Raw genomic sequence first — 17,822 nt, forward strand, 5'->3', positions numbered from 1 at the left:
TGATACTTCATCGAGGTATTTTGCATCTCCTGAGGAGGTACAGCCCAGCAGTGAGTTTGAATAGTTTGTGCACTGCTTAAAACCATGATGGGAAAGAGGGGTTTCTGGGCATCCTCAGGGTGACAGAGAATGGTAAAGGAATTGTTTTTTGAATCAGTTACCACTTGTGACAAATTTGCTAGAAACCCTTTAAATAGAGGCAGTCCAATCTGCAAGGCTTCTGCATGTGTTTTGACTGCGTGTTCCGCTGTTAGCATCTGTAATGTTTTCCACCTGTCACCTTTCTTTGGGGTACAGGGTACATGGTTATTTTTGGGGGCTGGTTATTGGTGTGTGGCTTGCCTTAAGTAGTTTTCTCTTTTGCACATGAACAGTAGTGCTAAAAAAGAGTACAGCTAGCAATGCTATTACAAGCAATACAATACTTGTAGCACATCTTTTGTTTTGCATATGGCACCCTTGGTACATCTGAGTCATTTCTCTGCTGCTAGGGTGTTTATGGAATGTTGCAATTAGGGGTTTCCAGGGACAACTCTCCTGATAGTGATTCATTTCTCCACAACTCAAACAACTAGTTGTGTGTCTGACTTCTTTGTGTGTTCTCATCTGGGCATCTAAAGCTGCAGCTAGAGAGGTAGGTAGCTGCTTCTCAGAGCTAGCCTTTTGATAGGGTTGCACTAGCTCAGTAAAGTCACAGTTCTCCCTTGCAGGAGAGCTCTGCAAGGCTCTTGCATTTTCTCTTTCAAAAGCCAATTGCTTGTACAGCATCTCTCTGGCTTCATTGTATTCAATTTGCTTGTTTAAAGTCGACTGTAGCTGGTCCAAACATCTTAAATTCAACTCAGTATAACTTTGTAACCCTTCACTGTTGGATAGATAATCATTTTGATCTGCAGTGATAATGTTTTCCATAGCCTTTAGGGCTTGCCTGGCTATCTCTTTATGGTATTTTGATTGTGAATCTAAATTATAATTTGCTTTCCCGCTTGACTGGTGTGCCGTGGTGTCTGCCTGTAGGTATTTCTTATGAATAGAACAATTTTCCTGGAAATCAGCTAACCAGACTGTATATTGGGTGTCACTGAGAACTAGTTTTATCAGTTCTTTCCAGTCAGATGTAGTGAGTGGGTAGGTGTAACTCAATGCCTCCAAATATTTAAATATATTGGTTAAGGACAGACCAGAACCACTTACCAATTGCCTCAGGATTTCTGCGGCCTCATAGAAGGCTCGACTCTGAGGGGGCTGGCTTAGGCTCATATCGCCTGGGCAAGCCTGAATAATATTCAGGTTTTCCTTTCGTATCGCCTCGTCCAGACATTGTTCCCACATGTTAGCTGAAATTTTCTCCTGTGCCCTATTGATCCCTCCCGTTGGAACTATGTTTAGCTCTTTCTCCTCCTCCTTCTCCCCTTCCTTCTCCCCCTCCCCCCATTTCTCCCATCCCTCCCCCCTTTTGGTTTCGGCAAAACCGGTTCTTTGTGGGAGGATGGTGGTCAGTGCAGGTGGCGAGTGGGGGGCGGGGCTGGGCTCTCGGCCGGAAAAGAAAGGTTGGAGTACAGTTTGTGTGGGGGGGGAAAATGGCTGCGGCCATGGCTGGCCATGCGGTCGCTGATCATTTGCAGCGAAAGGGGATGAATACATTAAATTACTCTCCCCATCACTGTAACAGGACTGCCTTGTGTGGACCCGGGGGTCAGAAGTTCGCATGGCAGTGTCTGTCTCTTCCCAGCGACTTGTTTTACGTGGCTCACGTGTCTCCCGGTATGATCCCTGAGTTTGTGTTATCATGTTGTGCTGTGCTTGCTTTCAGCAGTGTGTGCGGGGGGGTGTGGTGTGGGTTGTTTGTCTTTCTCTGTGTGCCTCGTGCAGGCAGAGTTTATCAGAGTAAAACTGCTTTATGTTGCAAAGTTTAGCAAAACCCCAGAGTCTGAGTTTTGTTTCAATGTATCAGAGGTTTCTATGGAAACAGGTGTCTTATGTTACCTCATTTCGAGCGGCTGGGAGCACACGTTTTGAGTCCCTTTGAAGCAGTTTGGGCTATCGGCAGTCTTTTTTCTGCGGCTTTCGGGAGGTCCGGGCTGTGTCGGCTGCGGCGAGGGGGGTGCTGCTCCGGCGGCGTGGGCGGTTCTGCACACGGCTGGGGGCAGCTGCAGCTCGGGGCAGGTCCCGGCGCGGGGGCAGGCTCGGCAGATGCTGGTTCGGCGATGGCAGACCGTGGGGCTCCGGCGCTGGCGGCTGGTGTCCCGGCGCAGACTGCAAGCTCGGGACAGCGGCGGCGGCGGCGGCGGCGGGGGGGCTAGGACCCGCGGGGGCGGCTCCGGCGGCGTGCTCGGGGCCGCGCGGTCCTAGCGCCCGGGCCGGCGGCGAAAAACGGCGAAAAGCGGCGGAAAGTTCTTTTGGGGTTTCCGCGGTTTCTGAAAGGTTTTTCCTCAACTTGAAGGGTCTACACTATCTTCACTAACAGGCAGGGGCCGGCAGGAGTTTGGCCAAGTCTCCTCCGGTGCGCAAGACGCGCAGGGCCAGCCAGCACACGTGCTTGGCTCGGCCGCTTTTTGGGTACTTTCAAACTACGGGTTTAGTAGTTGCTAGGCAACAGGCACTAGGTGCTGGGCCGGCGGTGCAGCGGCACGGAGCTCTGCGCTTTCCGCTGGGCAGAAAGGCAATGCGGGGGTCGCGCGGTGGGGCTGGGATGGTACGGGCGGCAGCGAAAGCTTCTCGCACGTGATCCAGCAGCAGTCGGTAGCGGAATACCGCATTTACCAAACGACCGACACTTAGGGAATCAACAGGCTTTTCCCTGACGATCTTAAGGTGCTCCGCAGCTCGGGGCTCCGAGCTGCAGCCACGTCTCGCCCAGAGAACAGTCTTAGACGTGCGGTTTCGCTGCAGACAGACTCACCGGCTTTGATGTTGCGTTGACCCACTCCGCTCTCTCCGGCTGCCTGCTCTGACCTCTCGGCTTCTTCCTTAACTCTTTCTTCTCTTCTTCCGTGCACTACCTAATCTTTTTTGAGCTCGCTAACTAACTATCCGTCTCTTAGATGCCACTAAGACCACGGGGTTTACTGACGTCAAAGTTTTTTGCGGTAAAGACTCCCATCTCCGAAAAATCGAGACGATCCCGGAGTCACCGGCTAATCTCCTGATTCAGGATGAATATCTCGCTTAATATAAGCTAAAATTGTCCCGTTCGAGCGCCATATGTAGCATGAGACCCTTGTATAACAAGGAATAAGTGATGCTCCTCGTGCGGTGGTGAGACAAAGAGGTTTAATTCAAACTCGCGCGCCCTTTTATCCTTACAGATCATGTGACTTTCTTAACCAACCAGTTTACTAACTCTGGGGCATGCTCCTTGGGCTCTGTACCTGGCACATCCTCTGTGCCACCTCTGGCCCGCCCCTACAAATAAATCGATGGATCAATCAATAAACGCGGCTGGAGGGGGGCGGAGCCGGGACACCGTTCCTCCCCCCACAATGGGGCCCCTCCCCCTCCCTCCCCCATCGCCAGCTGGGCCCCCCCGCCCTTCCCCCCCCATGAGCTCATCGTGTTGATGGAGAAAATTCCTTGGCGGGGGCGGGGGGTCACGGGGTGGGGTGGAGGGGGGGACATGGGGAGGACACGGTGGGGGGACACAGGGGGGGTTACGGGGGGGAAAGAGGAGACACGGGAGGGACGCACGGAGAGGAAAACGGGGCGGACACGGGTGGAAACGGGAGGGACACGGGGGGGAGGGAAGGTGGGAGACACAGGGGGACACGGGAAGGACGTGGGAGGGGATGCGGGGGAGGACACGGGGGGGCCGCGAGGGGCTCCCCCAGCGCTGCCCTGCCCCCTCCTCCCCCCGGCTTTCGGGGGGGCCCAGGGGCCCCCCCTGCACCCTCCCTGCTGTTGTTGTTGTTGCTGGGGCGGTGAGTCACGGCCACACCCGGACTGGGGGCACTGGGAGCACTGGGAGGGGCCGTGCCGGGGCACTGGGAGCCCTGGGGGAGCCTGTGCTGTGTTACTGGGAGCACTGGGATGGGCCATACTGGTGTTACTGGGAGGACTGACATGGGCTGTGCCATGTTACTGGTGTCACTGGGAGCACTGGGATGACTGGGAGCACTGGAAGCCGTAGGGCAGGTGGCACTGGGGTTATTGGGAGCACTTGGCCAGGCTGTACAGGGGTTAGTGCTGTTTCTGGGAGCATTGGGACAGACTATACTGGGGTTACTGGGAGCACTGGGATGGGCTGTCCCATGTCACTGGTGTTACTGGGGGCCATGGCTCAGGCTGTGCCGCATTATTGGTGTTACTGGGAGCACTGGGACAGACTATATTGGGGTCACTGGGAGCACTGGGGTGGGCTGTGCTACGTTACCCGAGTTACTGGGAGCACTGAGACAAACTTTACTGGCTTTACTGGGAGGACTAGGCCTGGCTATACTGGGATTGCTGGTGTTTCTGAGAGCACTGGGACAGACTATACTGGGGTTGCTGAGAGCACTGAGATGGCTGTCCAGTGTTACTGGTGTCACTGAGGTTACTGGTGTCAGTGGGATGGGCCATAATGGTGTTACTGGGAGGGCTGGGATGGGCTGTGCCACATTGCTACTGTCACTGGGAGCACTGGGACAGACTATACTGGGTTGACTGGGAGCATTGGGAGCTGTGGGGCAGGTGGCACTGGGGTTACTGGTGGTACTGGGAGCACTGGGACAGTCTATACTGGGTTGACTGGGAGCATTGGGAGCTGTGGGGCAGGTGGCACTGGGGTTACTGGTGTTACTGGGAGCACTGGGACAGCCCATACTGGGCTTACTCATGTTTCTGGGACCACTGGGACAGACTATACTGGGGTTACTGGGAGCACGGGGATGGGCTGTGCCACATCACTGGTGCATTGGAATGGGCCATACTGGTGTTACTGGGGGACATGTGCCGAGTTACTGGGAGCACTGGGAGCACTGGGGGCTGTGAGGCAGGTGTCACTGGCGTTACTGCTGCTGTTGGGAGCACTGGGATTGACTGGGCTTTGTTACTGGTGTTATTGGGAGAACTGGGATGGGCTGTCCTGCAATACTGGGAGCACTGGGTTAGGCTGTACTGTGTTATTGGTGTCACTGGTATTACTGGGAGCACTGGGACTGACTATACGGGGGTTCCTGGGAGCTGTGGGTCAGCCTGAGACACGTTACTGGGGTTACTGGGAGCACTGGGAGGACAAGCCCCCTCAGCAACTGTTTGGTTTCCATGGAGACGTCCCAAACACGGGCGGGGGCGGCTCCCCCGGGAGGGGCGGGGCAGGTGTGGCCCCGGCCCCGCCCCCCCCGCGACCCCGCCCGCCCCAGAGCGAGAACCCAGCGGGATCAGCCGGAGGTACTGGGGGCACTGGGAGAGACGGGGGAACTGGGAGAGACTGGGGGGATCTGGAAGGGACTGCAAGGGACTTGGAGGGACGAGAGGCAACTGGGGGAACTCGGGGAGACTGGGGGGATCAGGGGCAGTGTGGGGTACTGGAGGCACTGGGGAGGGAGTGGCAGCAACTAGGGGGGGACTGGGAGGGACAGGGAGAGACTGGGGGAACTGGGAGCGACTGGGGGGCACTGGGGGAACTGGCAGGGACTGGGGAGAACTGGGAGGAATGGGGAGAAACTGGAGGTACTGGGGAAACTGAGGGGGCATAGGGGGTCGCTGGCAGCTACTGGGAGTGACTGGGGGCACTGGGAAACACTGGGAGGGACTAGGGGAACTGGGGGGCACTGGGGGGACCTGAGGAGGAATGGGGATCTGGGGGGCACTGGGGGGAGATTGGGAGGACTGGGAGAACTGGGAGGGACTAGGGGGCACTGAAGGGCACTGGGGAAGACTGGGGTGGCATGGAGGGGACTGGGGGAACTGGGGGGGACTGGGGGACTGGGGTCTCTGGGAGCTTTTGGGGGGCTCTGAAGGACAGTGGGAGTTACTGGAGGGGATTGGGGCGCACTGGGGAGGACTGGGGGGCTGGTGGACACAGCGGGGGATTGTGGAGGACTGCAGGGACTGGGGGCACTGGGGGGGAATGGGGAGCACTGGTGGAGACTGGGGGGCACTGGTGGACACAGCGGGGGGACTGGGGGCACTGGTGGACACAGTGGGGGATTGTGGAGGACTGGGGGGATTGTGAGGGGACTGGGGGTAGTGGGAGTGAATGGGGTAACTGGTCTTGCTGGGGCAACTGGTATTACTGGAAGCAGTTACTGATCTTACTGGGATGTATAACTGGTGTTACTGGGAGAGGCTACTGGTGTTACTGATGTTACTGGGATGTGTTACTGGGATTGCTACTGATGCTCAGAAGCACAGGTGTTACTGGGATGTATTACTGGTCTTACTGGAGGTGTTACTGGAGTTACTGGGAGGTGTTACTGTTATTACTGGAATGTGTAACAGATTGCTGTGGTTACTGGGGTGTGTTACTGGGATTACTGGGATTGCTAGTTACTTGAGCTACTGCTGTTACTGGTGTCACTGGTGTGACTGGGATGACTGCTGGCAATGGCTGGAGGTGCTGTTGTGACAGGGGGTTACTGGTGTTTCTGGTGTCACTGGTGTGACTGGGTTTTCTGGGGGGTTACTGGGTGTTACTAGGAGGTCACTAAGGGGTCACTGGGGTTTCCTTGGTGTTATTGGGGGTCACTGGGGGGGTTACTGGCAGTAACTGGGGTTACTGGGAGGCACTGTGGGTTGAAGTGTCCGTGTGTTTCTGTGTCCCTGTGGGTGTCCCTCGATGTCCCTAGGTGGATGTCCCCCCACAGGTGTCCCTGTGTCCCCCATGTCCCAATAGCTGTCCCTGTGTCCCCCTCGGTGTCCCTAGGGGTGTCCTCCCCACGATGTCCGTGTCCCCTTGTGATGGTCCCCCAGGTGTCCCTGTGTCTCCTGGGTGTCCCCTTCTGGTGTCCAAGTGTCCCTGTGAATGTCCCCGGGGGGGTCCCTGTGTCCCTTGGGTGGCCCCACAGCTGTCCCTGTGTCCCTTACTGATGTCTAGGTGTCCCCAGAAGTGTCCCCTGCATCCCCTCGCCATGTCCCTGTGTGCCCTGGGTGTTTCCCGTGTCACCCCACAATGTCCATGGCCCCCCCACTGTGGGTGTCCCCGGGTGTCCTCCAAGTGTCCCCGTGTCTGCCTGTGTCCCCTGGGTGCCCCTATGGCTGTCCCATGGATGTCCCTGTCCCCACTATGTGTCCCCCTATGTCCCCCCAGTGCCCCCACACTTGTCCCCATTCCCCTGTGGTGTCCCAGTGGGTGTTCCCCAGGTGTCCTCCAGTGTCCCCATGCCCCATGTCCCCCTGTCATGTCCCCCCATGGGTGTCCCCTGGGTATCCCTGTGGTGTTCCTTTGTCCCCTGTGAGTCCTCCCCAGGTGTCCCCTTATGTCCCTAGGTTTCACTCCGGTGTCCTCATATCCTCTTGTTTCCCCAGTGTCCCCACCACCCGTATCCCCTGTGTCCCTCTGGGTGTCCCTCTAGTGTCCCCATGTCCCCCCGTGAGTGTCCCTGTGTCCCCACGAATGCCCCTGTCCCCCCCGGGTGTACCCCCATGTCCCCACTTCTCCCCGAGTGTCCCCAATGTCCCCAGTGTGTCCCCATCTCCCCCCGTGGGTGCCCCCCGGTTCTCCCAGTTGTCCCCCCCAGTGTTTCCCACCCCCTGTCCCCCTATGTCCCCCCAGGACGATGCCGGTGACCCTGGAGCTGCGGCTGCTGCTTCTGACGCTGGCACTACGGGGGGGGGTGGGCACCCCCCCTGTGTCCCCTCAGATGTCCCCCCCGGTGGCCCCTCCCGAGGTCCCCCCCGAGTCATGTGCGGCGGCGCTGGCGGCTGTGCTGGCGCGGCTGCGGGAGCTCGAGGGACACGTGCGGGCACTGAGGGGACACTGTGGGGACACGGGGGGGCCCCAGGCCGGGACAGGTAACAGGGTACATGGGGGGCCATCGAGAGTCATTTTGGACATTGGGGATCACTGGGAGGTCACTGAAGGATCATTGGAGGGACATGGGGGAACACTGGGGTCATTGAGGGGTCTCGGGGGGTCACTGGGGAGTCCAGGGGGGGTCATTTGGGGGTCAGAGGGGGTCATTGGGGAAGTCGGGGGAGGGTCACAGGGGGTCTTTGAGGGGTCACAGGGGATTCATTGGGAGGTCCGAGGGAGGTCTTTAGAGGGTCACAGGGATCATTGAGGGAGTCACAGGGGTTCACAGGGGTGTCACGGGAGGTCACTGGGGGACTCACTGGGGGGTCCTGGGAATCATGAGGCTTCATTGGGGGAATCACGAAGGGTCACTGGGGGGTCGCTGGGGAGTCGCGGGGTCATGACCTCGTGTCCCCCCGTGTTCCCCAGGCCGGTCGGTTCAGCTCTGTGCCCCCCCCGCCGGGGGAGGCTGCGCCTGCCCCGCCCCCACGGCCGAGGCCCCGCCCCCCGCCCCGCCCCCGCCGTGCCCGCGGGGCTGCAGCGACCAGGGCCGGTGCGAGCGGGGCCGGTGCCGCTGCTTCCCGGGCTTCAGCGGCCCCGACTGCGGCACCCCCGCCTGTGCCCCCGGCTGGGGGGGCGTCCACTGCGACATCGGTGCGTCTCCAGAGCCTGTACAGTGCTTCCAGAGCCTCCCCCGTGCTCCCAGAGCCTCCCCCGTGCTCCCAGAGCCCCCCAGTGCTCCCAAAGCCACCCTCCCAGTGCTCTCAGAACCCCCCCACTGCTCCCAGAGCCCCTCCCAGTGCTCCCAGTGCTCCCAGAGCCCCCCCCCCAGTGCTCCCAGTGGCCCCTCAGTGCTCCCAGAGCTGCCCCCCAGTGCTCCCAGAGCCCCCCAGTGCTCCCCAGTGACCTGACTGCAACATCCCCGGCTGTTCGCCCGGCCTGGGGGGGTGGTCCACTGCAACATCAGTGGGTCCCAATGCCCCTCCAGAGCTCCCCAGTGCCCCTCAATATCATCCCAGTGCCCCCATCCCAGTATCTGCAGTGCTCCCTCACTTCTTTTCCCATCCATGGGGGGTTCTTGTGCCACCTCAGTGTGTCCCCAAGGGTGCCCCCGTGCCCCTCCCAGGACCCTCCAGTGCCCCATCCCTGGTGTCCCCATCCCGTGGTGTCCCTTTGGTGTCCCCATGGTATCCCCAAGGTGTCCCAGGGTGTCCCCAGGGCACCCCCATCCCATAGATGTCCCTGTGATGTCCCCCTGGTGTCCTCATGGTGTCCCCATGCTGTCCCTGCAGAGGTGCCCGCAGTGACACCACGGTTGGCCACCCGCACCTCGACATCCCTGCGTGTCACCTGGCCCCGGCCCTCCCCCCCTCCCGACGGCTACCGGGTGACACTTGTTCCCCTGGTGAGTGGGGACACAGGGAGGACACGGCAGGGGACATGAGGTGGACATGGGGGCCAGGGATGTGGGGAAGGGGGACAGGGACATTGGAAGGGTGAGACCCCCACACCACCTGTGTGACTGCAGTGGGCTGGCCCAAATGTGTCCCCTACATGTCCCCTACATGTACCCATGATGTCCCCAATGTGTCCCCCCATGCTGTTCCCTGCATGTCCCCAACATATCCCAAATGAGTCCCTCTGGTGTGTCCCCTCCTGGTGTCCCCAGTGTGTTCCAAACATGTGCCCAAGACATCCCCCCAGCGTGTCTCCAACATGACATCAGTGTGTCCCCGTGGTGTCCCCAGTGTGTCCCCAACACCTCCCCAATGTGTCCCCATGTCTGCAGTGTCCCTGCAATGTGTCCCCCCCCGTGGTGTCCCCTGCATGTCCCACACATGTCCCCAGTGTGACCCCTAGCGTGTCCCCAGTATCCCCCCCAAGGTGTCCGCCTTGTCCCCTAACACTGTCCCCATCCCCAGGATGACCCCATGGCCATGACAACGCATGAGCTGCCTGGCTCTGCTGTGGCCTTCTCAGTGACAGGGCTGTCCCCAGGCCGCCCCTTCGAGCTGCTGGTCCAGGCCCGGCGGGGGCCTCACCTGGGGGCAGCAGGAGTGCTGCGCCTGCGCACAGGTGGGGACAGGGGGGTGGGGATGGGGGTGGCACGGGGACAAGGATGGGGAGGGCCTGGGGTCCTGCGCCTGCACGCGAGTGGAGACACCTGGGACAACTGGGACACTGCAGGGACAAGGGGTTGGGGACACTGTGGGGACAGAGATGGGAGTGGGGATGGAGGGACAGAGGTGGGGACAGAGGCTGGTATGGGGACGAGGTGGGGACAGGGATGGCACGGTGTCACAGTCAAGGGGACAGGGATGGGAACAGCCCAGACGTGTGGTCAGGGATGGCACAGGGCTGGGGATGGGACAGCAGTGAGGACAGTGGCATGGGACAGGGATGGGATGGCACAAGAATGGGGTTGGGGATAGCGATGGCATGGCCATGGGGATGGGGACAGGGATAGAGAGAGGGATGGCACAAGAATGGGGTTGGGGATAGCGATGGCATGGCCATGGGGATGGGGACAGGGATAGAGACAGGGATGGCAGGGGGACAAGGAAGGGGGTGGCATGGGTATGGAGACAGCAGTGACAGAGACATGGGGATAGGGGTGGCACAGTGATGGGGACAGGGATGGGAATGGCACAGGGACAGGGATAACACAGGGTTGGGGACAATAGTGGCATAGGGATGGCACAGGAAGGGGGACAGTGATGGAATAATCATGGGTTTGGGGACAGTGTGGGATAGCATGAACATGGGGACAGGGATGGGGACAGGGTTAGGGATACACATAGGGAGAGCATGGAGATGGGGACAGGGAGGGGGATGGCCCAGGGATGGGGACAGCGTTGGGACTGGGGACTTGGACAGAGCTGGGGCAGGAGTGTCCCCAGTGGGGACTCTTGGGACAGGTCAGTGACCCCAGTCCCCTTTGCTCCACAGCACTTGTCCTGGCTGTGCCCTCCCATGAGGGGTCCCCAGGGTCCCCTCAGGGCTCCCTGCGGTCCCCAGCAGTGGCACCATCAGCCCGAGGGTCCCCAGGGTCACTGGGGTCCCCAGGGTCACCAGCATCGCCTGCATCACCACATGTGTCCTTGGGTTCACATGGGTCTTTGGGGTCACCAGCATCCCCCCGGGTTCCGGCATCCCCCGTAGGTCGAGGATCCCTGGGATCCCCGGCACCCCCAAGGTCACCAGTGTCACCAGAATCACCAGTGTCACCAGAATCCCCAGAATCTCCAGTGTCTCCAGAATTCCCAAGGTCCCCAGTGTCACCAGATTTCCCAGTGTGGCCAGCATCCCCAGAACGCCCGAGCTTCCCAGAGTCACCAGTGACCCCAGTGTCCCCAAGGTCACCTCCAACCCCACAGTCCCTGGGGTCTCCAGTGCCCCCAAAGTCCCCATTATCTTCAGAGTTCCCAGAATCCCCGTGGTCCCAGCTGTCCCCATGGTCCCCGCTGTCCCCGGGTATCCCCTCCCTGCAGGAACTGGTGGCTCGGCTGTCCCCGTACAGTGGGTCCCTGCTCCAGCGCCTTGAGAGCCACCTTCGGGCCACCAACTTCCCACTACGGGGCAACCAGACAGTGCCGGCAGTGGCCCGCGCCATCCTGGAATATGTCCTGCGCCGGCACGTGGCCCTCGGGAAGGGACAGGGACCCTCCTCCAAACCCCAATGGGACGGAACACTCCTGGGGACCACAGGTGGGTGACATGCTGGGAACAGGACGGGGGGACATTGGGAAGGAATGTCCTGGGGAAGGGGATGGGGGGAAGGGACATCTCAGGGGTGGGGGGGACAGGGATGGGACAGGGGCAGAACAGGGGGGATGGGGAGAAAGGGACATCCCAGTGAGCGGTCAAGGGATGGCAGGAGAGATGTCCAGGGGAGGGGAAGGGGGAAAAGGAGGGGAATGGGGGAAGGGAAGTTCCAGGGAGGAGGGCGGTTGAGGGATGAAGGGGATGGGGGAAGGGGACATCACAGGGGAGTGGCACAGGGGGGATGGGGGGATCAGGGAGGAAGGGACATCTGAAAAGAGAATGAGGGGGATGGGGGAGGAACATCCTGGGGAGGGAGATGAAGGAGATGGGGCAGAAGAGAAGTCATGTAACGCCTGTTCTGGGGGCAGGGGAGGGTGGGAATCAGGAGCTGGTGCTGCAGTGGGGGGACATGGATGGGATAGAGCTGATGCAGCCATGGAGGGACGTGGAGAAAACAGGTACCAATGGAGGGTGGGAGATGGGATGGAGGCATGGGTGGATGTTGGCTGAAGGATGGATGGATAGAAGGATGGAGAGTTGGATGATGGATGGAGACATGAAAGGAAGAGGGGATGGATGGAGAGAGGGAAGGATAAGGGGGGGAAAGGTGATGGGAGGGCTGGAGAGATGGATGATTGATGGATGATGGATGGATATGTGGATGGACACACAGATGTCCATGCCCACACCGTCCCCACTCCATTGCAGTTGCAACCGAGGCAGAAGAGCTGCCCCCATCCAAGCCAGTCCTGGGTGACCTCACTGTCACCAGTGTAACCCCCAGCTCTGTGGGGCTGCAGTGGAGCATCCTCGAGGGCCCCTTCGACTCCTTCACGCTGCAGTACCGGGATGCCCAGGGCCAGCCCCAGGCCCTGCCCATCGATGGGGGGTCCCGCTCGGTGAAGGTGCTGGGGCTGTCCCCCTCCCGCCGGTACCGCTTCCACCTCTATGGCCTGCGGGGCGGGAAGAGGATCGACCACGTCTCCATTGACGTCACCACAGGTGATGGGGAACATCAGAGGGAGGAAGGATTGGAGAAATAAATTTAGAGACAGAGGGAGGGACGGAGAGATAGACACAGAGATGGATGATGGATGGATGAGTGGAGAGTTGGATGGATTCGTGAGTAGAAGGATGGGCAGATTATCACAAGGATCATTGGATGCCAGGAGAACTGGACAATGATAGGATGGATGGAGAGTTGAGTGGATGGATGGTGACTGAATGAACTCACCAGTAGGTGGGTGTGTGGTGGTTTGAGACCCCCTAAAATCCAATTCTCGAGTTCAAGCCCCCTCCCACATCTCAACCCAGTGTGAGATGGGTTTTCCAGACACTACACAAGAATAAATATGGGGGGAAAGGGAATTATATTACAATGCACTCTACAAATAAATATTACAATACCTCATATACATAATCTTCAACTATTTCTCCTATGATAAATCAGTATTTACAATGGATCAATCTCTTCTCCCTCCAAAAAAAGTCCAGAAGGGAAAAGGAAGGATCCTTTCCACTCTCAGAGCAGCAGTCTCTCTTCTTCCATGCAGCAGCTGTAGCTGGATCTCTTTCCAGATACACACGAGGGGGGTCTCTAAGCCCCTCTCGACCCTTTGACTCCAAGCGAGGGTCTTTCTCTTCCGTGGACTGCATAGCAGGGACAAGGCTCGCCTCACCACATCATATCATGGGGTGTAAGACATCCCATGAAGGTCCCTTCCTCGAGGGGTCAAGTTCCCTCAAGTCAGAACGTCTCGGGCAGCTTTCAGTTGAAAACCTTTGCCTCAAGAGTTCTCTCAGAGCTCCCATGCTCTGTCTCAGGCTGCTAGCTTAGCAGCAACAGCAGGGGGGCCAAGGTCAGCCCCCTCTGCATTCCATCTGGCCATCCCAGTCCAGCTCTGGGACGCCTTGAGCTTCTTAGCTCCTCTCTTCAGTGCATGCTGCACTTTAGGACTTCCCTCAAGTGGGAGTCCACCCCCTCCACTTAGGAGAGGTCACAAAAGGGTTTTGGGGGGTTTTGGTTTCAGTTCTTACCCCAACTCTCTCTGTAGAGTTTAGTTCTCTCTCTGCTGCTGCATGCTTGTTTAGCTGCTTCTTCAGTTCTTATCTCTTCTGGCTCTCTACCACTGTTCTCTGGTCAGTGCTGTTTCTGCTGCTGCTTCTGCTGCTGCTCACAGTGGAGAAACTTCCCCCAACTCTTAGCTACAGATGCCTGGCCCAGTCTAACACCATTCCAGGTTCCTGCAGCCCCTCAGCTGGGGGCTGGGGGGAGCCTAACCCCCAGCAGGGCTCCCAGTCCCTTCCTTGTGGCTTACAACATGACCACTCTCCTCCAACAACAACTACTACCCTACTTTTCCAGTCTGGTTGTTGATATGTTTATATTTCGCAGGAGCGCTCATTGGCTCAACCCCAAGGGTCACCACCCCCTGGGGGGTTACCATTTTTTTAACTCTAAGGGAAAAACTTCTTTTTTTTCCCCCACCACCAGGAAGAAGCCTGGTTGGATGGATGCATGGATGGATGGAGGTAGCCAGAAGATGGTCCAGGAGATGGAGTTATGTTGGGAAGGATGGATGGATGATAGATGATGGATGATTGTGACTGTTGGTCAATAGGAAGGTGGGAAGTATCAATCATTGAACAGATGCTTCCTGGGATTGGTGGGCACTTGATGGTGGATGATGATGTGGTTGGGGACAAGGAGCGATGAGTGGAACTGGGCTGGGAAACTGGTGACAGGTTGAGGATGGGGAGATGGCTGGGACCTTGGGAGGGTAGAGAGATGGAGGGATTGGTGGTTGGTTGGATGACTAGATGATGGATGCTGATGGTGGATGATGCTGAAGATGATGATGTATAGTGAATGGATGATGATAGTGGTGATGGTGATGGTGGATGCGATGGGCAGTAGGTTGGTGGAAGGGTCGAAGGTTGATTAGATGGTGCTGGGGTCAGTGGATGCTCGATGGTGGGTGGGGATGGGATGGTGGGGAGAGGGTGGGGGCAGACGGTGGATGATGGATAAAAGATAGGTGAGTGGATGTTGGATGGGCATGTGGATGGACATGTGGCTGCAGATGTTCATCACCTTCCCCTCTCTGTTGCTGCCACAGCTGCCACAGATGATCTGCCCCCACCCTTGGTGGAGCCCTCAGCTGAGGCCCCCTCAACTGAGACACCCCCAGCTGAGGACCACCAACCTGAGAGCTCCCAAACTGAGGCTCCCCCAGCGCGGGCAGTGCTGGGGGAGCTGAAGGTCTCCAGTGTCACCCCCAGCTCTGTGGGGCTGCAGTGGAGCGTCCCCAAGGGCCCCTTTGACTCCTTCACGCTGCAGTACCGGGATGCCCAGGGCCAGCCCCAGGCCCTGCCCATCGATGGCGGGTCCCGCTCGGTGACAGTGCCGGGGCTGTCCCCATCCCGCCGGTACCGCTTCCACCTCTACGGGCTGCGGGGTGGGAAGAGGATCGATCGTGTCTCCACCGATGTCGTCACAGGTGAGGGGGAAAATGAGAGGGATGGATTGATCAAGCCATGGAAGGATCAAGGGATCCTATCATGATGACATCCCCACCTGCCATTATCCACCATCATCTTCATCATCTGTCATCCACCATCATTGTCATTATCTACCCTCCATCATTATCATCATCATCCAGCATCCATCATTATCATCATTCCTCAATGACCTTCCATCATCCATCCACTGTCATCACAATCCATCACCATCATCATCATCTTCCTTTATCACTGCCCATCCATTATGGATGAAGAATTGAATGGCTGAATGGATTCCGGACTGGATGGTGGGTGGGTTCCTGCCCAGATGGATGGTGGAAGGTGGATGGGTGGATGAGTGTTTGGATGGATTTGGGAAGCTGGGATGGCTGGAGAGTTCCTGGCAGCCCAATGCATGTCATGGTGTGTGGAAGATCGTCCACGGGATATAGGTGATGGGAGTGTTGGAAGCTTGGGAAGATGTGGGGAGAAAGATCTGGAGAGACAGATGTGGGACTGAGTGTAGGCTTTGGATGGGTGTTGGGTGGTAGATGGGATGGATGGATGGATGGATGAATGGTCAAATGGCTGTTTATGGATGGATTGGCAAATGGATAGATGGGTGATAAATGATGGATAATTGGGTGAATGATGGATGGACAAGCAGATGGCCACACCCATCCCTATCCCATCTGTCACAGCCACAGCTGAGCAAGAGAAGCCACCACCACCCCCAGAGGAGCCCCAACCTGAGCACACCCAAACTGTGCCTCCCCCATCTGAGGCCTCACCGGCACAGGCGGTGCTGGGAGAGCTGAGGGTTTCCAGCGTCACCCCCAGCTCCGTGGGGCTGCAGTGGAGCATCCCCGAGGGCCCCTTTGACTCCTTCATGCTGCAGTACCGAGATGCCCAGGGCCAGCCCCAGGCCCTGTCCATCGATGGCGGGTCCTGCTCGGTGACGGTGTCAGGGCTGTCCCCATCCCGCCGGTACCGCTTCCACCTCTACGGGCTGCGCCACGGGAAGAGGATCGATCGTGTCTCCATTGATGTTGCCACAGGTGAGGAGGGAGATCAGAGGGATGGATTGATCAAGGAATGGAAGGTTGATGGGATCCAATCCCCATCCCATCCCCACATACCACTGAGAACCCACTGACCCCAGCACCATCTGATCAACCCTCAACCCTTCCGCTTATCTATTGACCAACACCTGTTGTTTTCCACCATCATCTTCATCAATCATCCATCTTCTATCCATCGTCATCATCATTGTCCATCCACTATCATCATCATCCATCATAATGGATGAAGAATTGAATGTCTAAACTGATTCCTGACTGGATGGTGGGTGGGTTCCTGCCCAGATGGATGGAAGAATGTGGATGAGCAGATGAATAGTTGGATGGATGTGGGGAAGCCAGGATGACTGGAGGGTTCCTGGCGGCCCAATGCGTGTACTTATGCATGGAAAATTTTCCATAGGTAATGGGATGCAGGTCTGGTGTTGAGGTGGAGGTCTGGAGGGATGTGGGGGGAAAGAGCCAGAAAAATGGAGGTTGCATTGGGTGGAAAGTTGGGTTGGGTGTTGAATGATGGATGGGATGGATGGATGAATAGATATTTATGGATGGATTGGCACATGGATTGATGAGTGGATGGACATCTAGATGGATGGATGGATGATGAATGATGGATAGTTCAGTGGATGATGAAAGGACATATGGATGGAGAGATGGATGGCCATGCCCATCACCAACCACTCTCCATTACAGGCACGGGTGAACCAGAGGAGCCACTTCCGCCCTCAGAGGAGCCCCAACCTGAGCACCCCCAAACTGAGCCTCCCCCATATGAGGCCCCCATGGCACGGGCAGTGCTGGGAGAGCTGAGGGTCTCCAGCATCACCCCCAGCACCGTGGGGCTGCAGTGGAGTGTCCCCGAGGGCCCCTTTGACTCCTTCACGCTGCAGTACCGGGATGCCCAGGGCCAGCCCCAGGCCCTGCCCATCGATGGCGGGTCCCGCTCGGTGACAGTGCCGGGGCTGTCCCCATCCCGCCGGTACCGCTTCCACCTCTATGGCCTGCAGGGTGGGAAGAGGATCGATCGTGTCTCCACTGATGTCACCACAGGTGAGGAGGAAGGTCAGCGGGATGGAGGGCTGGATTGATCAAGACATGAGGGGATCATGGGATCCTATCCCAATGATGTCCCTACCCACCATTGAGCATCCACTGACTCAGCATGATCCGATTAACCATCAACCCTTCCACTGACCTATTGTCCAACACCTGCTCTTATCCACCATCATCTTCATCATCATCATCATCCATCTTCATCATCATTGTCCATCCACTATCATCATCGTCCATCATGATGGATGATGAACTCTGGATGGATTCTGGACTAAATGGTGGGTGCGTTCCTGCCAAGAGTGATGGAAGAAATCCAATGGGTGGATGAATGGTTGGATGGATGTGGGGAAGCTGGGACAGCTAGAGGGTTCCTAGTGGCCAGATGCATGTCCTGGTGAATAGAAGATTGTCCATTGGAAGTGGGGGATGGTAAGGGGGGAGGCCTGGGGCCATGTGGAGAGAAAGAACCAGAGTGATGAATGTGGGATTGG

The 17,822-nt window shown here is 58.0% G+C and overlaps 1 protein-coding gene across 1 annotated transcript in view; it reads left to right on the forward strand.

The window, feature by feature from the left end:
* Nucleotides 1-4,051: 4,051 nt before the first annotated feature.
* LOC135406453 (tenascin-X-like) overlaps nt 4,052-17,822 on the forward strand; it is a 35,746-nt gene continuing 21,975 nt past the window's right edge. The window contains 11 exon segments of the mRNA XM_064640827.1: nt 4,052-5,367; nt 7,694-7,932; nt 8,363-8,587; nt 9,226-9,338; nt 9,856-10,009; nt 10,883-11,641; nt 12,067-12,156; nt 12,407-12,700; nt 14,818-15,198; nt 15,901-16,257; nt 16,972-17,328. Coding sequence (XP_064496897.1) covers nt 7,698-7,932; nt 8,363-8,587; nt 9,226-9,338; nt 9,856-10,009; nt 10,883-11,641; nt 12,067-12,156; nt 12,407-12,700; nt 14,818-15,198; nt 15,901-16,257; nt 16,972-17,328 — 2,965 coding nt within the window. The 5' untranslated portion in view covers nt 4,052-5,367; nt 7,694-7,697.

This window comes from Pseudopipra pipra, chromosome W (assembly GCF_036250125.1).
Source record: "Pseudopipra pipra isolate bDixPip1 chromosome W, bDixPip1.hap1, whole genome shotgun sequence".
Taxonomy (NCBI): Eukaryota; Metazoa; Chordata; class Aves; order Passeriformes; family Pipridae; genus Pseudopipra; species Pseudopipra pipra.